Genomic DNA, 18064 nt, shown 5'->3' with positions numbered 1-18064 from the left:
CCCTGAGATGGGAGGCCGATGGAAATTTGAAGAAGCCTTCAGCTGGTAGAAGGGGTGGGGTCCACATACCTCCAGTACAGGCCCGACTCGGATGAGATGACCACAGCAACAGCTCCCTCCACGCTGATGGTCTGACAGCCATGGCCTGGCTGGAGTTTCTGCTTGTCCTGAGGAGACTGCCTCCATTTTCTGCTCAGTCAGAGTCTCCTAGCTGCCTCACTGCTGCTCACCTCTCCCGGTGAGTCTGTCAGCCAGACACCGATTGGAGGGGGGTGTTGTATAGGGGAGGGCTCTCATTGGGTCCTCCATTTCCCCAACCCAATTCTTCATTGGACAGGGCTTCTAAATGTCTTAACTGACTGTTTTTGGAAAGGTTACAACAGACATCACTTCACAGCCACTTCTGGGTGGCTGACCCAGAATTGAGGCCATCCAGGGAGAATCAGCCCAATGTATTCATTTAACGGCTGCCATTTTCTTACCCCACATTATCATTTCCCTGCCTGTATTGGGCCCGTGCTTACTCTCACTAACCTCTTCATTCCTTCATACCTTTCAAAGGTTTTACAGTCTGTTTTTAGGTTTCTCTTTGTCATCCTTTGCTGGGATTCTCAAACCCTTTCAATCCTCAGGCTTCCCGCTCTTTTTGATCTCTCCCTTTAAACTAATTCTTACCTTCAACTTATTAAAAAGAATCAACCTGGAACCTTACCTGTTTCTCTGCCTCCTGGATATTTGCAGCGGTTTTTGTTCCAATCTTTAACTTCTCTTGTTAGCCATGGTCAGAGAGTGTTGTCCCCTGCCAGGTGTTTGCCATTGTTCTTTCTGATAATCTACTCTGGCCCCACATATCTACATCGTTTACTGTGTTGGAGACAAGATCCTAATTTCAGAGTTTTGCTAAGATTCAGTATTAGTGTCATTTGACACTACTCTGTTGCTGAATAAAGGTGCAATCAGTTGCTTTTATTCCTTGCCCTTCACTCTATCTCTCCTCTTCGATGACTTCCCATCTCTTCCTTTCACCGATGAGTAAATGCAATAATTGGCAACCAACAGTTAGTTAACAAACAGCAACAGGTTAATGACTTTTTAAAATTAATTCATGGGACATTGGCGTTGCTAACTAGGATGTGGAAATGCCGGCATTGGACTGCAGTAAACGCACTAAAAGGTTACTGTTGCTAACTTGGCCAGCATTTATTCCCATCCCTAGTTGACCTTGATAAGGTGACAGTGAGTCGCCTTCTTGAACCACTGCAGTCTCTATGGTGAAGGCGCGCCCACAGTGCTGTTAGGGAGAGAGTTCCAGGATTTTGACCCAGAGACAGTGAAGGAATGTATTTCCAAGTCAGGATGGCGAGTGGTTTGGAGGGGAACTTGCAGGCGGTGGTGTTCCCAGGTATCTGCTGGCTTTCTCCTTCTAGATGAAAGTGGTTGTGGGTTTGGAATGTGCTGTCTAAGGATCTGTAGTGTTTACAGTTGTTTGAAGACTGTCACAATCTATGTGTTCGTTCTCAGCTCTAGGGTCAATCTGTCTGCTAAAGCCCACACTTTACCCTGAGATCCTTGCATTTGTTCCCTATTGGGTGATCAACTCACATGACTTCCACTGCATGCCACTTAAAGGGGTTAGTTATGACATCCTTCCCTCTTTAAATCCCTTATTACACAGTACATTAATAACGTATACAATTTTTAAAAGAATAGTAATAATGAACAGTGTTAAAATAGTCTGTCAAGAGATTCTCTTTTTCTCTGGTAGTGACATAACTCAACTGGTTGAGATTCAACTGTAGAGAGAGTTTTGGTTGGACTTGCTTCACTGGCACTTTCGTCTGGTCCCAGCGCATCACTTTCCACTATTTCCTCAGCTTCATTGGGAGCAGCACTTTGGCCCGCCATTGGCTGATCAGCCACTTCACTCCTTGGACAACACTACCTGCTGGCACAACTGGATCAGGCAGTGACTCTGGCTCATGGGACGGTACCCACTGCCCCAAATCAGCCGCATATTTCTTCACTAACTTGTCCTGTACTTTCCCTTCACAGGACAGTGGCCCCATCCTGGCCACGACAGCTCCTTGGTCTGCTTCCAAAATTCTTCACAAAGACTGTATCGTCCATCTCAAATGCTCTCTGGTGTTTCGACAAATCACATTTCCTTTTTTGACAACTCTGCCTTGTCTCTACCTTCCTCACCAAATTCAGAGTTACGCGGCTCAACCTGGTCCTTGAGTGCTGGCCTATATTCCGGCAGTGGAACATGGCTCAGTTCTATAAGCTAACAGGAATTGTGCTATCTTAGTTTTTAGTGATACAGGTGATTGTTTTTCCATACCAACCTTGAAAGTCTGAATCGCACGCTTAGCCAGCGCGTTGGATTGGGGGGGAGGGAGGGGGTTAGCTGGTGGGGTAATATGGTGCAGCTCAGATAGGCTTAACTCCACTAAATGTTTTGAACCCGTCAGGAATTCAGCACTTGTGAATGCCGTTCTGTTGTCTGAGACCAGCTCTTCTGGTGCAACATGGCTGGCAAAACATTGGTGCAGTTTCTCAAATGTGGCTTATGAAGTTGTGGACTGATTTCAAATACCCCCATCCATTTCAAATGGGTGTCTAGTAGAAAAACGAACATCGAACCTACAATTGGGTCAACATAATCAACATGAACTCTCACTCCTGGCCATTCCCAATGATGCAAGGGAGTGGTGGCTGATAACTTCTGTTGTAACCGGCACTGGTCACATTACCATCTTTTCTATATTAGCATCAACACCAGGTCACCAAATGTAGCTTCTCACTAACAATTTTCATCTTTGATATGCCTGGATGGACACTATAATATTTTTCAAGCAATAACTCTCTTCCTGGTTTGGGGATGGCCAAGAATGCTCCCCAAGGGATGACACCATCCTTACAACTGAGCTCATACATCTGAAACTGATAAGGCTTCATGTCCTCTGAAGCTCTCTCATTCTACCATCCATGCAGTATTGATAACAGTGAGTCTCTATTAGTCCAGTAAATAATTTGTTGCGCCGTTAGAGGTAAAGAGTTCAGGATGTTTCAAGCCATTACAATCTCTTGCGATACTTGAGGGAGTGGCATGTTTTCTGGTAACAAAAGACGACTTATAGCATCTGCATCGGCTATGTGAGTCCCTGGTCGATATTCGAAGATATATTATGGGCGGTAAGAATAGTGCCCTTCATTGTATTCTAGAAGAAGCAATTGGTGGAACTACTTCGTCTTCCATGAAAAACCCTAAAAGTGTCTTGTGGTCTGTGATGATAGTAAAATGTCTCCGTATGTGTACTGATGGAACCTCCTGATGCCATAGATAACAGCAAGGCCTTTCTTTTCTACCTGCAAGCATTCTCTTTCCACATCTGACAGGGTTCTTGATAAAGATCCGATGGGTCTCTTGGATCTGTCAGCCATTGTGTGAGATAAATCAGCCTCAACCCCATATGATGATGCATCATATGGAAGTATTATTTTCTTAGAGGGGTTAAGATGCACTAATGAACTTAAAAATTGAAAAGCCTGCTTAACTTCTCTTTCTATGGCATTTTCCAATGCCATCCCTGGTGTTTCTTTAACTGCGGGAGGACCTGCCCTGCCCATAATAGTTGACCATCCCAAGGAAGAATCTGAGTTCTGAGGTGTTCCTTGGAGCCTGTGCCTCCTTAATCGCTTTTTCCTCCATTGGGTGTAACCCCAAGTGTCCACCCGATAACGAAGATAAGCCAACTCATTTGCTTGGAAGGTGTACTTTTCTCCTTTTCTCCTGAACTCTCTTCAAAACTTTTTCCAAATTGGCCATATGTTCCTCTTTGGTGGGTTCTATTATTAAAATAAACCCTGCAACAAACTGTCCATAATTGGCTGGAAGATGATGCAAGCCGGTGAAACCCTGGATAGTAGATATATGTACTGGTATAGCTTACAAGTAATTATTGGGACGTATTCTCTTGATGCATTGTTCAGTTCTATCTGCTGGTAAGTGTGGCTCATGTCCAATTTGGTATTATATCAGATGCCCCCAGCCAACTTTGCATTCAGATCCTCTATTTTGGGGATGAGGTACCTATCAAGTTTCACAGTCTGGTTCATCATCAGGTTGTAGTCCCCGCACGTACAGATGTTCTAGTCTGGTTTAACTACTGGTACAATGGATGCTGCCTATTCTGAAAACTGTTCGGGCCTAATGATGCCCAACTCTTCCTTTTAGCTCTGATTCTATCTTCACTACAAACGCACAAGGCACAGGTCTCGCTCTAAAAATCTCGGGGTGTCTTCCGGAAGAACATGAATTTTGCTTGCAATCCTTTGATCTTTCCCAGCTCCTCCTGGAACACTTCTGGCACTTTCTGATAACTTCATCTAGGCCTCCCTCCTTTATATTTGAAAAAATTGCAGCTACTTTAACTGCAGCCAGTCATGCCCCATTAAACCCAATCCTTGGCCCGACACAGCTATCAGTGACATTTGTGCAGAGCGTTGTCTATTACTCACTAGAGTCAGGATCTTGTTCTGCAATTCTTGTAAAAATTAACTTTCCTCCAAATTTTTCATTGCAATCTGAGTTGCTGTTGTTTTCCTCATTGCCAATGTAGTAAATGCAATAACTGGCGACTGCCATTTAGCTAACAATAGCTGATTACTATTTATAATTATTTACAGAGCAATTAAATGGACGTGTTCATTCTCAGCTCTCGAATCAAACTGGCTGCAAAAGCGTGGCCCGCAATGAGTGTGGCGGTCTCTGCCCAGAGGCCGCCACACTCATTCCCCATTGGATGATTGGGTCACATGACCGTTCCGATGCAGGCCCCTGAAATGAGCTAGCTGCTATGGCACTAGCCCAGCCAATGTTACACACACCCATGTGGAATTACTTTTGCCAGTTGAGATAATGGGCCTTAATACATGTAAGAGGTGCAGTGACTGTCTCTGGGAGGGGGGAGGGGGTGTGTGGCCCTGAGCAGACCCTGCTTGCGAGTTCATAGAAACAAAGAAAATGGAAGCAGGACTAGGCCATTCAGCCCTTCGAGCCTGCTCTGCTATTCATTTTAATCATGGCTAATCATCAAATTTAATGTCCTGATTCCACCTTGCCTCCATATCTCTTTATTCCTTTAGCCCCAACAGTTATATGTAATTTCTTCCTGAAATCAGACAACATTTTGGCCTCAATTACATCCTGCGGTAGTGAATTCCACGCTTTCACCACCCTCTGGGTGAAGAAATTTCTCCTCCCCTCAGTTCTAAAAGGTTTACCCCTTATCCTCAAACTTTGACCCCTAGTTCTGGACTCCCCCATTATTGGAAACATTCTTTCTGAATCTACCCTTTCTAACCCTGTTCGAATTTTATAAGCTTCTGTGAGATGCCCCCAACTACTGTGCGCAGTTCTGGTCACCTCACTACAGGAAGGACGTGGAAGCTATTGAAAGGGTGCAGAGGAGATTTACAAGGACGTTGCCTGGATTGGGAGGCATGCCTTATGAAGATAGGTTGAGGGAGCTAGGTCTTTTCTCCCTGGAGAGACGAAGGTTGAGAGGCGACCTGATAGAGGTTTATAAGATGTTGAGAGGAATAGATAGAGTGGATTCTCAGAGGCTATTTCCCCGGGCTGAAATGGTCGCTACGGGAGGACACAGGTTTAAGTGCTGGGGAGCAGGTACAGAGGAGATGTCAGGGGTAAGTTTTTCACTCAGAGGGTGGTGAGTGAATGGAATCGGCTGCCTTCGGTGGTGGTAGAGGCGAACTCGTTGGAGTCTTTTAAGAGACTTCTGGATGAGTATATGGGGTTTAATGGGATTGAGAGTTATAGTTAGGCCTGGTAGGTGTGGATATGATCGGTGCAACTTATGGGCCGAAGGGCCTGTTTGTACCGTAGGGTTCTATGTTCTATGTTCTTCTAAACTCCAATGAATATAAAGAACTAAGAAGAACAAAGGACAGTGCATAATAGGACAGACCCTTTGGCCCACCAAGCCAGCACCAATCATGATGCTTGCCTGAACTAAAGACCTAGCCTCTTCTCATATGATAGTCCTTCATCCCAGCAATCAGCTTGATAAACGTTTGCTGCACTCCCTCCACTGAAAGAAAATCCTTCCTCAGATAGATTCAGTGAGGTAGGTCCAATCATTCCAGACCTATCCACTGGAGGAAGTCCATCATTGCTGCTGAGTGAGCAGCTACCTAGTGGGTAGAGATGATGTTCAGTCACAAATTGAGACATGGTTAGAATACTGGACAGCAGCAGATGGGATTTAACCTTTGACCCCTTCTGATGGGTGAGTCTGGTCCACACTTTGCATTTCAGATGGGACAGTTGCGCTTGAGAATTTTGGGATCACAATAACTTATCTGATTATTCAGAGAGACTCTTGAAAATTCCAAGGGGGCGATTTTATGAGAAAAATTCTAAGTGTCCAGCTAGCACAAACATGGGAGAGTTTATGGGCGAGTCTTTACTCCAAAATTTATGCAATGAGACTATGAAAAAATGGGCTAGACCATTTCCTGCCACTAGATGGAGTGGGCGGGGGCTTAAATCGCTTGCTCTAGAGTGAGGATTTGTGCAGACCTCTGTGGCTGCATGTGCACAATTGCAACAGCAGAGGCCTGATAGCTCTGAGAGAGATCTGTCAGGCCTCTGCTGCTGAAGATAGCCACAACAACTCCCACCCCCCCCTCCCAGCTATCATGCGGACCTGCGGCTGATCACAGGCCCCACACTACCCGGAAATATCACCCCTGCTGCCCCAATCCCCCATCCACTGCCCAAACTGATTACACCTCTGCCACCCCACTCCCACTGATCTCCAGCAGAGTGGCAGCGAGCGCCCCCTCCCTCTACATACCGATCACTTGCAGAGCAACGGTGGGTCCCCCACTCCAACTCCCACCGGTCACAACTGCAGGTGGCAGTGGGCCCCCCACACCCGATCGGGCCACCCAAGCCTGGCCTGGCCCTGCCCCTTCAGGGGTCATCCCGACACTGCCTGGTGGGCAATGCCAAGATGCCCTGTGGACAATGCCAAGGTGCCTGCTAGGCAGTGTCAAGTCACCAGGCTGGCACTGTACTTGGGACTCCCCCCTTGCCCCTGACCTCCCAGGTGGGGGGGTTGCTCAATGGCCTCCAGTTCTACCGGCAAAGCCAACACGACTGTTTGTGGGGGCCTGGTGCTTTCTTCATCGGAGCGAACCTCTCCTGGCAAGCCCACAAAGGCAAGTGAGCCAGGACGATTGCTTCTCAGGTTCGCTCGTCACTTTGAAGTGAGAATTTAAATATATTTAAAGAAACTTATTCAGCCTCTTGCTGGAAAGGGGCAAGAGGCTGATCGTGCCGGCTATCTGGTGCCAGTAAGATCGTGAGAGGCGAGAAATTGGGCGCAATCCTAATTTCTCGGCTCTCACGCGATTTTACCGGCTCGCTCCGCCCATCGAAGGGCAGGGCACGCTGGTAAAATTACAGCCTTTGTGTTTTCATATTTCCAAATTTAGTCTTCATCGGTCTCTGATATCCGGGACTTTGATGTGTTTGATGGTTTGAGCACTTTTACCTTCCCTTAGTGGGAAGAGATCTGCAGCATGTCTGCTGAATACTCCATCATGTAAGAACATAAGGAATAGGAGCAGGAGTAGGCCATCTAGCCCTTCGAGCCTGCCCCGCCATTCAATAAGATCATGGCTGATCTGAAGTGGATCAGTTCCACTTTCCCGCCCTCTCCCCATAACCCTTAATTCCCTTGTCTGTCAAAAACCTGTCTACCCGTGACTTAAATATATTTAGCAAGGAAGCCTCCACCACTTCAACGGGCAGAGAATTCCAGAGATTCACCACCCTTTGAGTGAAGAAGTTCCTCCTCAACTCTGATCTAAACTGCCCGCCCCTTATTTTGAGGCTGTGCCCTCTAATCCTGCTATCCTTTCTAAGCGGGAAGAATCTCTCTACCTCTACCCTATCCATCCCCTTCATTATCTTATACGTCTCTATAAGATCCCCCCTCATCCTTCTAAACTCCAACGAGTACAGACCCAGTCTCTTCAATCTCTCCTCATAGGCCAACCCCCTCATCTCCGGTATCGGCCTAGTGAACCTCCTCTGCACTCCCTCCAAGGCCAATATATCCTTGCGCAAGTGCGGCGACCAAAACTGCACACAGTACTCCAGCTGCGGCCTCACCAACACCCTGTACAGTTGCAGCAAGACCTCCCTGCTTTTATATTCTATCCCCCTCGCTATAAAGGCCAGCATCCCATTCGCCTTCTTGATCACCTGCTGCACCTGCAAGCTGGGTTTTTGCGACTCATGCACAAGGACCCCCAGGTCCCTCTGCACCGTAGCATGCTGCAGCTTTTCGCCCTTTAAACAGTAATCCCTCCTACTATTATTTCTGAGGGTGATAACTCCCTGCTCTTAATGGAGGGGGAATTAACCTCAATGGCTCCAAATGGGATCTGTCTGACTCAGTTACACTCTAAACCTCCACCACAGCTGCCCTGTGTGAATAAATCTTGACTCGATCTTGATTTTGGGCCCTTGGACAAGGCTGAAGTGCCAGCTTCTTCCATTCCCCCTCAGCACCAGCTCTGGCGACTCTGGGGTCTCCTGGGCCCCCAGTTCAGGATTCACAATCAATTTGAGGCCTAGCTAACCTGCTTCCCCAGAACTATCTGGGACCCAGTGGTAGCCCAGAGATTGCCAGCCAGTCTCTCTCAGAGAGTACTGGGCCTCGATAAGCAGATTAGTACACCCGGCTCCTCAGGGCCTGACGGCAAACTCCCCAGTGAGGGTGCGAGAGGGGACCAAGGGAAATCTTAACACCTAGCAGGGCATACCTGACCACGGCAATGGAACCCAATCACATGGGCAGTAGGAGGTAAAGAGGAAGCATCTCATCTCCTTTCCACAGGATTGTTTGTGATTGGCTTAATGAACTGCACTATGAATGAAACCTCAGCTCCCTCCTCATCAAGAGTACCTCTCCGCCTCCCCTCCACCCCACCCTGACATTTCCTCTGTTACTGTCCATCAGGTTCTAGGCCATAACACTGAAATCAAAGCTACCACAAAATAAATGCTTCAAACAAACCATCCAATATTCCATACCAGACATCATTGTACAATTCCCTTAGTGCTTGCCTTCTGGGTGCCTTTACCTGTTTGAGTCATCCTGGCTGCTGGCATTCACTAGGGGAGGCTACAGGGGGCCTGGCAGGAGGTGTAGAGCAGCCCTGGGCCTAGTGTCCAGGCTTCACCTTGCCATGGCTGATACCCTGCAGCCTGGGCTGGCTGACCAGTGACTGTAAGGGCTTTGGGGAAGCGGCAAAAGTGGCAGGATGAATACTGTCATCCTGAGAGTGTGCTCATGCTCCACGGAGCCACTGCCTACTCTCTCCTTCCCCACCCTGCCCCCCCACCAAGGGGTCAGCCATCCCAGTGAGCTGCTGGGTCACAGATTGCTGGTGTGAGCATCCCAGCACTGTTAGCCATCGCCGGGATGGCAGTGTGACAGCAAGCTGAGATTTCATTCCCTCAGTATGAGCTTCACACTGAGTAGCTTCTGCTTGTTCAGTAGTGGAAACTGAGACACCAATTGTCAGATGTTGCATCATTGCTGGATCCACAATGCTCAAATGGAATGGGCCACTATTTCCACTCTGGAATGGATGGCTCCAAGCTCCTTGCAAAACACTGTGTCAACTTGGACCGAGACTTTTCCATGCTCCTTGATAATGACAGCAAGCTTTCAAGAGGCCATTCGGCTCACTGAGTCTGCACCAAGCCTCTGAAAGGCCCTCCCCTCTGCCCTATCCCTATTACCTTGCTCATTTACCATGTCCAATGTACATAACCTCCAAATCTTTGGACTGTGGGAGGAAACCGGAGCACCTGGAGGAAACCCACACAGATACAGAGAGAATGTGCAAACTCCACACAAACCCAAGATCGGAATTGAACCCAGGCCCCTGGCACTGTGAGGCAGCAGTGTTAACCACTGTGCCACTATGCTGGCCTCGAGGTCTACACTGTTTACAGTGACCTCCACACTGTCTGCCCCCACTGCCTTCCTGGGAGAACCTGTGCATGGTGGCACAGTGTTTAGAATAGGCGCCAGAGTGTAGCGACTAGGGGAATTGCACAGTAACTTCACTGCAATGTTAATGTAAGCCTTACTTGTGATTAATAAACTTTTTAAACTTTAAACTGGTACCAGTGGAGCTCTGACCTCCTGTCTACCTCCTGACTTGCCATCAGACAATTGTTACTCTCTATCTTGGGGACCACTGATGTGTCTGCAGTGGTCAGCCAGCTCACACCTTAAAGCCTGTTTCTTTAGCAGTCAGTGTGCATGCAGCGCAGACACTCCACATGACTGAGTGGATGAGCATTTTGCAAATTGGTTTAAAGAATTAAAAAAAAAACGACACACACTAAATTTTGCCTCCAAGAAATGACAGCAGCATAGAAAGCGGCTGACATCCACAGACTGTGCTCAGCATCTGCCTTCGATGTAACTGTCTTCCCTGTCACTGTCTTAATTGCAAGCGGTGCAGTCAATTCTTGTTAAGTGAAAGCCCAATTTAATCAGAGCTGGAACACGCCGGTATCGGCCGCTGTTCATTAACAATTCCCAGCTCCACGGTTAGAGTCTCATCCCAGAACTGGCTGATGGAGTGAGCATGTCGTGAATCACCTGTCTGTAGACAGAGGAACCTGTGAAGTTCAGTGCTCTGGCTATTGCAAGGTAGGAGGGCCTAATCTTCTATCCGAGCCTGCCAGCCTTAACCACCAGGCCCCAGAGGCCCCACGAGAAGTCTCGTATTGCTCACTTTCGCCTGATGAGTTTTAGAGGTGAGCTCTCCTCACCTGCAGTACTGAAGATCAAACAGGGGACAAGGGGAGATGGGAGGGTACGGGTGTCGTCACCAGGCTAGTAGTAATCCAGAGGCCATTGGGAAATCATTTTCCAATCATTAACCAGCAGCGAGGAGGTGGCAGACAGCCCTTTGGCCTGGAGCCTAATTTAAATCCTTAAGTCACTAATTAAAGGGCTCTTAAGGTCCTCCTTTCATTGCCACTGTTTTTTGTTTAGCCGGCTGGGGGGTGGGCACTTTGCCATGTGTGGAGATCACCTGGGAGGCCCCTTTGTGGGCTCAGGGTGACATCGGGGGATGCTCCTGATCACGGATCCTGGGGCCTACAGAGGGATCCCTGGAGCAGCAAGAGCTGCCCCATGTTGGAAGACCCCCACCACCTCCATGCCCTTGCTGGGACCTGACTGATTGATGAACGCTGCGCGCTCATCTGACTCCCGGGGCCTCCTCCATGAGAGCTGGACCTGCAGTCCCAGCGGTGCTACTGGGAGTGAAGAACCACGGGTCCTATGATGGGCTGACAGCTCTTGAGGGTGGCACCTCATCCTGAAACCCCGACTGCAGGCAGATACCCACCTGAAGGTTAGAAAATCCAGTTGTTGCTCCCAGACCCAGCCAAGGCAAAATTGTCCCCACTGTGATAGCCATGCTGCTCTGAGCACAGGAACTGGCATCTTAACTAAATAGATAAAAGCAAAAAAGGGTGGCACGCTAGCACAATGGTTAGCACTGCTGCGTCAAGCTCCAGGGTCCTGGGTTCGATTCCCAGCTCGGGTCGCTGTCTGTGTGGAGTTTGCACGTTCTCCTTGTGTCTGCGTGGGTTTCCTCTGGGTACTCCGGTTTCCTCCCACAGTCCAAAGATGTGCGGGTTAGGTTGATTGGCCATGCTAAGAAATTGCCCCTTAGTGTCCAGGGATGCATAGGTTAGAGGGATTAGTAGGTATAATATGTAGGGATGTGGGGGTAGGGCCTGGGTGGGATTGTGTTCGGTGCAGACTCGATGGGCCGAAGGGCCTCTTTCTGCACTGTAGTGTTCTATGATCTATGAAAATACTGCAGATGCTGGAACCTGGCTGAATTAACTAAATAGATCTATCTCAGTGCTTTTACTTCACGCATCCTCCTCCATACTTTGTTCTTCTGACCCACATATTTCCATTCCTTTCTCCTTCATGCACTTCCCTTTACTGCCTCTCCGCTATTCACCTCAACCACCCCATGTGGTAGCAAGATCCATATTTGAACATTCTGGGTTTATCCACGACTATTTCGTATTTATTTGGTTCTTGCCCCGAGTGGAGAAAAGCTTCTCCACACCCAACAGATCAAAGGCCTTCCCATTGTTAAAGACCAGAGGCAGGATTTTAATGGATCCGGGGGGTAGGGGGAGGTTAAAATTTCTGGGTGGCCTTCCCATCACTCTCCTGCCCACCCCAACTTGCCTGCAATTTTACATTGGGATGGGTGAGGCCTACGCTTGCCCTTGCCGCAGTTGACCCTTCAGTCAGCTGGGGTGGGAAACCCTGCCACCCAAACAACTCTACCGCTCAATTTGTTCACTTATCAGCCGTGCCTTTTCGAGAGGAAAGAGCTTAAACGCATTCTGGCGACCCCAGTCACCTCTGTAAATATTTCTCCCATCTTCTCCAAGGTGCCTCCAGCCTTAGGCCTCACTGATTAGCACGGTCTCATGTAGGGGAAAGCCAGACACTTACCTAAGGGAGAAAAGAGCAAAAGATCATGCTGGCAAGGTGAAGTAAGGCGGGAGGCAGTTTATGTGGAGCATGAATGCTGTCACCAACCAGATGGACTGAATGGCCTGGTTTTGTGGTAAAATACATGGTAGGGGGCCAGATATTTTTCCAGCTTTGCTGCTGCTGTATGAAAGCAGGCTACTGTTACTGTATGTGTATGGGTTTGTGCCTATGTGTGTGTTTGTGTGCATGTGTTTTGGGATGTGTGTATGTGTATGTCTGGGTGTGAGTGTCTCTGGGTGACTGTGTGTGCATGTATGTGTGTCTGTGTGTGTGTCTCTGGATGAGTGTGTATGTGTTTAGGTGCGTGTGTCTCTGGGTGTGTGTGTCTATGGGTGTGTGTGTGTGTGTCTGGGTGAGTGAGTATGTGTGTGTGTCTCTGGGTGAGTGTGTGTATCTCTACGTGTGTGTGTCTCTGGGTGTGTGTGTGTGTATGTCTGGGTGAGTGTGTGCGTATTTGTGTGTGTCTCAGGTGAGTGTGTGTGTGTGTTTGTGTGTATCCCTGAATGTGTGCGGCTCTGGGTGTGTACGTGTGTGTGTGTGTGTGTCTGGGTGAGTGTGTGCGTATTTGTGTGTGTTTCAGGTGTGTGTGTGTGTTTGTGTGTATCTCTGAGTGTGTGTGACTCTGGGTGTGTATGTGTGTGTGTGTGTTTGTATGTATCTCTGGGTGTGTGTGTCTGTAGATGAGTCTGTGTGTTTCTGGGTATGTATCTCTGGGTGTGTGTGTGTCTCTGGGTAAGTGTGACTCTAGATGTGTGTGTCTCTGGGTGAGTGTGTGTGTGTGACTCTGGGTGTGTGTGTGACTCTGGGTGAGTGTGTGTGTGTGTTTGTGTGTGTCTCTGGGTGAGTGTGTGTGTGTGTTTGTGTGTGTCTCTGGGTGAGTGTGTGTGTGTTTGTGTGTGTCTCTGGGTGAGTGTGTGTGTGTGACTCTGGGTGTGTGTGTGACTCTGGGTGAGTGTGTGTGTGTGACTCTGGGTATGTGTGTGTGTCTCTGGGTGAGTGTGTGTGTGTGACTCTGGGTGTGTGTGTGACTCTGGGTGAGTGTGTGTGTGTGACTCTGGGTATGTGTGTGTGTCTCTGGGTGAGTGTGTGTGTGTGACTCTGGGTGAGTGTGTGTGTGTGTCTCTGGGTGAGTGTGTGTGTGTGTTTGTGTGTGTCTCTGGGTGAGTGTGTGACTCTGGGTGAGTGTGTGTGTGTGTCTCTGGGTGAGTGTGTGTGTGTGTCTCTGGGTGAGTGTGTGACTCTGGGTGTGTGTGTGACTCTGGGTGAGTGTGTGTGTGTAACTCTGGGTGAGTGTGTGACTCTGGGTGAGTGTGTGTGTGTGACTCTGGGTGAGTGTGTGACTCTGGGTGAGTGTGTGTGTGTGTCTCTGGGTGAGTGTGTGACTCTGGGTGAGTGTGTGTGTGTGTCTCTGGGTGAGTGTGTGACTCTGGGTGTGTGTGTGACTCTGGGTGAGTGTGTGTGTGTGACTCTGGGTGAGTGTGTGTCTTGTGGGGTTTCACAGGGTTAAATGACTTCAGTCTGCAAGGGGCTGAATCTCACCGAGGATGGTAACCCTGAGGCATCAAATCCCCACTGTCAATCCTGGTGTAAAACATTCCTCTGATCCTGTCTATCAGCTGCAATGACAAGCAAAGTGGGAATTTTTATACAGCCTTAACAGCGGAAAAGAAAAACCGAAGGAAATGAGGGCAATTAGGGCACTGACAGGGAAGCAGCCTCTCAACAAGAGGACATGTTATTGGAATGTTCCCCCCTCTTGCTGTGACTGTCTGTGTGCTGCTCGTGTGGATTGTGAGAGGGATTGGGCAGTACTTACTATCAAATAACAGCCTTCCAAATGAGAGGCTGCCAAGAGGCCTTTTCTGCTGCTGCTCAGCTAATGGCATTTAAATTTGGACTAATGTCCCCAGCGCACTTTAATCTGCCTGCTTTCCAGACACAAAATTGATTCTGCTTTCTGCCCCTTATACTTACCTTGCCATCTTGAAGGCAGTAATTTTTAGTAATAGCCTCTTTGCCGAGTTGTTCCGTCATGACCTTTTGGGAGAGGGCTTGCTCGTTCAGCCGTTTGGTTTCAGTATTTTTAAAGGGACAGTGAACAGGGTGAAAAGCCAGTGGGTGGGGAAATCGGCACCACGTTCCCACTTGGGGGTCGTGACTTTAAATGTCAACCTCAGCTGGCACGACTATCCCCGAGAGCATCATGGTTGGCTCAGTGGTGGAAGGGGGCCTTACTCCTGCCTTGAAGGATCGTGGGTTCAAACCTCACCTCAGAAATCAAAGCACATGATCGAGGTTGGCACGTCAGTTTAGTACCGGGACGAGCAGGCAAAAAAAAACGCTGGCGGTGGTGGAATCACGTGTGATGAGATTGGCAGAAAAATAAGCCATGTCCTGGACAACATTCCTCCCACAACCAAAACCATCAAATGCAGCGGCTCCTCTGCATTACAAAGGTTGCTACGAATATTGGGTACAAGTGATCACGTGTAACCAGTGAGACGCTTGAATGATCTGATATTCCAACATTAAAGATGGTCAGAGTGCAGTAAGAGTCTCTCATGGCATGGTGGCACTGTAGTTAGCACTGATGCCTCACAGCACCAGGGACCCGAGTTCAATTCCTGGCTCAGGTCACTGTCTGTGTGGAGTTTGCACATTCTCCTCATGTCTGCGTGGGCTTCCTCTGGGTTCTCCAGTTTCCTCCCACAGTCCAAAGATGTGCGGGCCATGCTAAATTGCCCCTTAGTGTTGGAGGGATGAGCAGGGTAAATGCATGGGGTCGCAGGGATAGGGCCTGAGTGGGATTGCGGTCAGTGAAGACCTAATGGGCTTTTGCACTGTAGGATTCTATGATCCATGATCTAATGTATATGAGCTGGATTAGTAATGTCCTATTTCTTATTGCTCATTCTTGGGCACTTTTGTCCCATTGACATTTCCATTACCAGAGGGTTGGGAACCCACAAAGGGAAAGACGGACTTGCATTGATATCGTGCCTGTCATTACCTCAGCATGTGCCAAAGCACCAACCAAGTGTTGCCCCTCCTGGAACAACAGGCAGTTTGTGCAGCATTCCCTCAGCACTGCGCGGGAGTGTCATCCAGGGTTATGCGCATGACGGTGTGAGCAAGAAGATTTGAACTTTCAACTCTTTAAATCAAAGGTGAGAGCACCACTCATGCTGAACTAGGTGGCATGTGCTGGGCTCTTCTCTGCAGGGACCTAAGAGATACCAGTTGGGTTTGTATAGCATTAATCTAACAGATTTGATGATGGTTTTCTCTCTCTCTCATTCTCTCTTTTATTCTTTCCTCCCTTCAAGAGCAGACCAGGCTGAGATTAGCCAGTAGGCCTTTAGGATTAAATTATCCATTAACTATTCGAATGGTTGAGAGGGTGTCTCATGTTTCTCTATGATTCTGACCAACCAATGTTGCCCAAGCTCCAGATGTAAGTTGCAAAATCTGGCTGAGGTGCAAGAGCTCAACCTGTTTAGAATAAGTTGTTGGCTAAGAGCACATCTGATTGGAAGGGCAGATGCTGCCAAAGGGCTTGACCTACCAGCTCAGAGATAATGTGCCTCATTAAGGGCGTCGAAAGAGAAAAGTGGGAGATTTAAAATAAAACCTTCTCATGTCCTGAACCCTTCACAATCACTCTTTCCAATTCAGGGAAATTATTTCAATCATCCGGCGCAGTAGTTAGCACAGCACCAGGGACCTGAGTTCAATTCCCAGCTTGGGTCACTGTCTGCATGGAGTCTGCATGTCCTCCTGGTGTCTGCATGGGTTTCTTCCGCGTGCTCCGGTTTCCTCCCACAGTCCAAAATTAGGTAGGTTAGGTGGATTGGCCGTGCTAAATTGCTCCTTGATGTCCAAACGTGTAGGTTAGGAGGATTAGCAGATAAATACATGGGGTTACAGAAATAGGGCCTGGGCAGGATTGTTCTCAGAGAGTCGGTGCAGGCCTCCTTCTGTACTGTAGAGACTCTATGGTCTATCTATTCTATGACCCCACTGTTGCAGGCTGTATCTTCAGCCTCCAAAGACCCAATACTCTGGAATTCCTTCCCTAATCTTCTCTGCCTCTCGACCCTCACTCTCTTATAAAGTACTGCCTAGAACCTTACGCTTTGACTAAGCTTTTGACCACTTGCTGTATTATTGCCTGATGTAGCTTATTACGAAATGTTGTTTTATAATATCTCCGCAAAGTGCCTTACGTGCTTTTATTCTAATAAAGGCGCTATACAAATGCAGGTGTTTGATATTGTTGTAGTGGGTGACAGTTCATTGCAACATAGCAAGATCCCAGAAACGACCGTGGAAACTAAATGACTAGTTCAGCTTACTGGGATTGGTTGAAGAGCAGATGTGGGCTTCAGCAGAGTTTTGCGGGGGGGGGCGGGGGTTCGTTGCTTCATGCTGTGGAATTATTCGTATCTATCTGATCAAGAAAACAGAACCCTGGGCTGTTGGACATCACCTCCCCACACAGGGCGCTCCCTTAGTACCACACTGAACAAGAGCTGGAGGCCGACGGGGTGGGATGGGCGGGAGGAGTGATGTTGGGGAGGGTGCTCTCCCCGGTGTGTTAAAACGGCAAAAAGACTGATTCCCTTATTACCCTGTTGTTGTTTCTGGGATCTTGCTGTGTAGAAATTGGCCTACATTCTCAGTAACTACACTTCAGCCATCACATCCTCACTGGGTGTTCAGGGACATGAGAAATGTGAAACAAGATTCAAAGTTCTGCTTGATGCTGACATTTGGGTGGGACGGGGAGAGTTAATTCACCAACACTGACATAAAGTCATCTTTTTAAAGAGACGTTTTAAGTGGTTTCCAAACGGCTTAAATGTGTAAACGTGAGTTTCAGTGACCTTGTCAGTATAATTGTCAATCAGCATTGTCCTCACTTCATTCCTTGCTCCAAGCCATTTCTTTCTCTCCGCAGACTAATGGAGGTTGGCAGGATGCAACTACCCCATCTTCAGTGACGTCACCAACAGAAGGACCTGGAAGTGTCCAATCTGATACTTCCAACTGATCTCCTAGCAACAGGGCATTCCGGCAGCCCACGGGCTTTCACTCTGCACTGACCAATCAGACAAGGGGAGGGGGGGGAGGGGGGGTGGTGGGGTGGGGTGAACCGACCCAATCAGCTTTCTCTTTAATTTTTGGTGAGTGCTTGATGGCCAATTGGGACAGTTTGTTCAGTCTTTCTTTGTCTGGGTATAGATGCACTCTCTAAGTGAACATTGTGAGATAAGACAGGAACTTTAAACATCTTCACACTTCTCCCAATGGACAATTACCTCATCATGACTACATCTGAGACCAATAAGGAAGCCCTATCCTTGCATTACAGCGCTCACACTCTACCTCTTTGTACCAGTCTC

The 18064-nt window shown here is 48.2% G+C and overlaps 1 protein-coding gene across 4 annotated transcripts in view; it reads left to right on the top strand.

The window, feature by feature from the left end:
- LOC145348423 (pre-B-cell leukemia transcription factor 1-like) overlaps positions 1–17759 on the top strand; it is a 337479-nt gene extending 319720 nt beyond the window's left edge. For all 4 annotated transcript variants that reach the window (XM_080196641.1, XM_080196640.1, XM_080196637.1 and 1 more), the window contains one exon: positions 17620–17759. In XM_080196641.1, coding sequence (XP_080052767.1) covers positions 17620–17712 — 93 coding nt within the window. In that variant the 3' untranslated portion in view covers positions 17713–17759. The remainder of the gene's footprint in view (positions 1–17619) is intronic.
- The last annotated feature ends 305 nt before the right edge of the window (positions 17760–18064 follow it).

The sequence above is a fragment of the Carcharhinus amblyrhynchos genome, chromosome 9 (genome assembly GCF_965287045.1).
Source record: "Carcharhinus amblyrhynchos chromosome 9, sCarAmb.v2.hapA, whole genome shotgun sequence".
NCBI lineage: Eukaryota > Metazoa > Chordata > Chondrichthyes > Carcharhiniformes > Carcharhinidae > Carcharhinus > Carcharhinus amblyrhynchos.
This window is presented reverse-complemented; position numbering and strand designations above follow the sequence as displayed.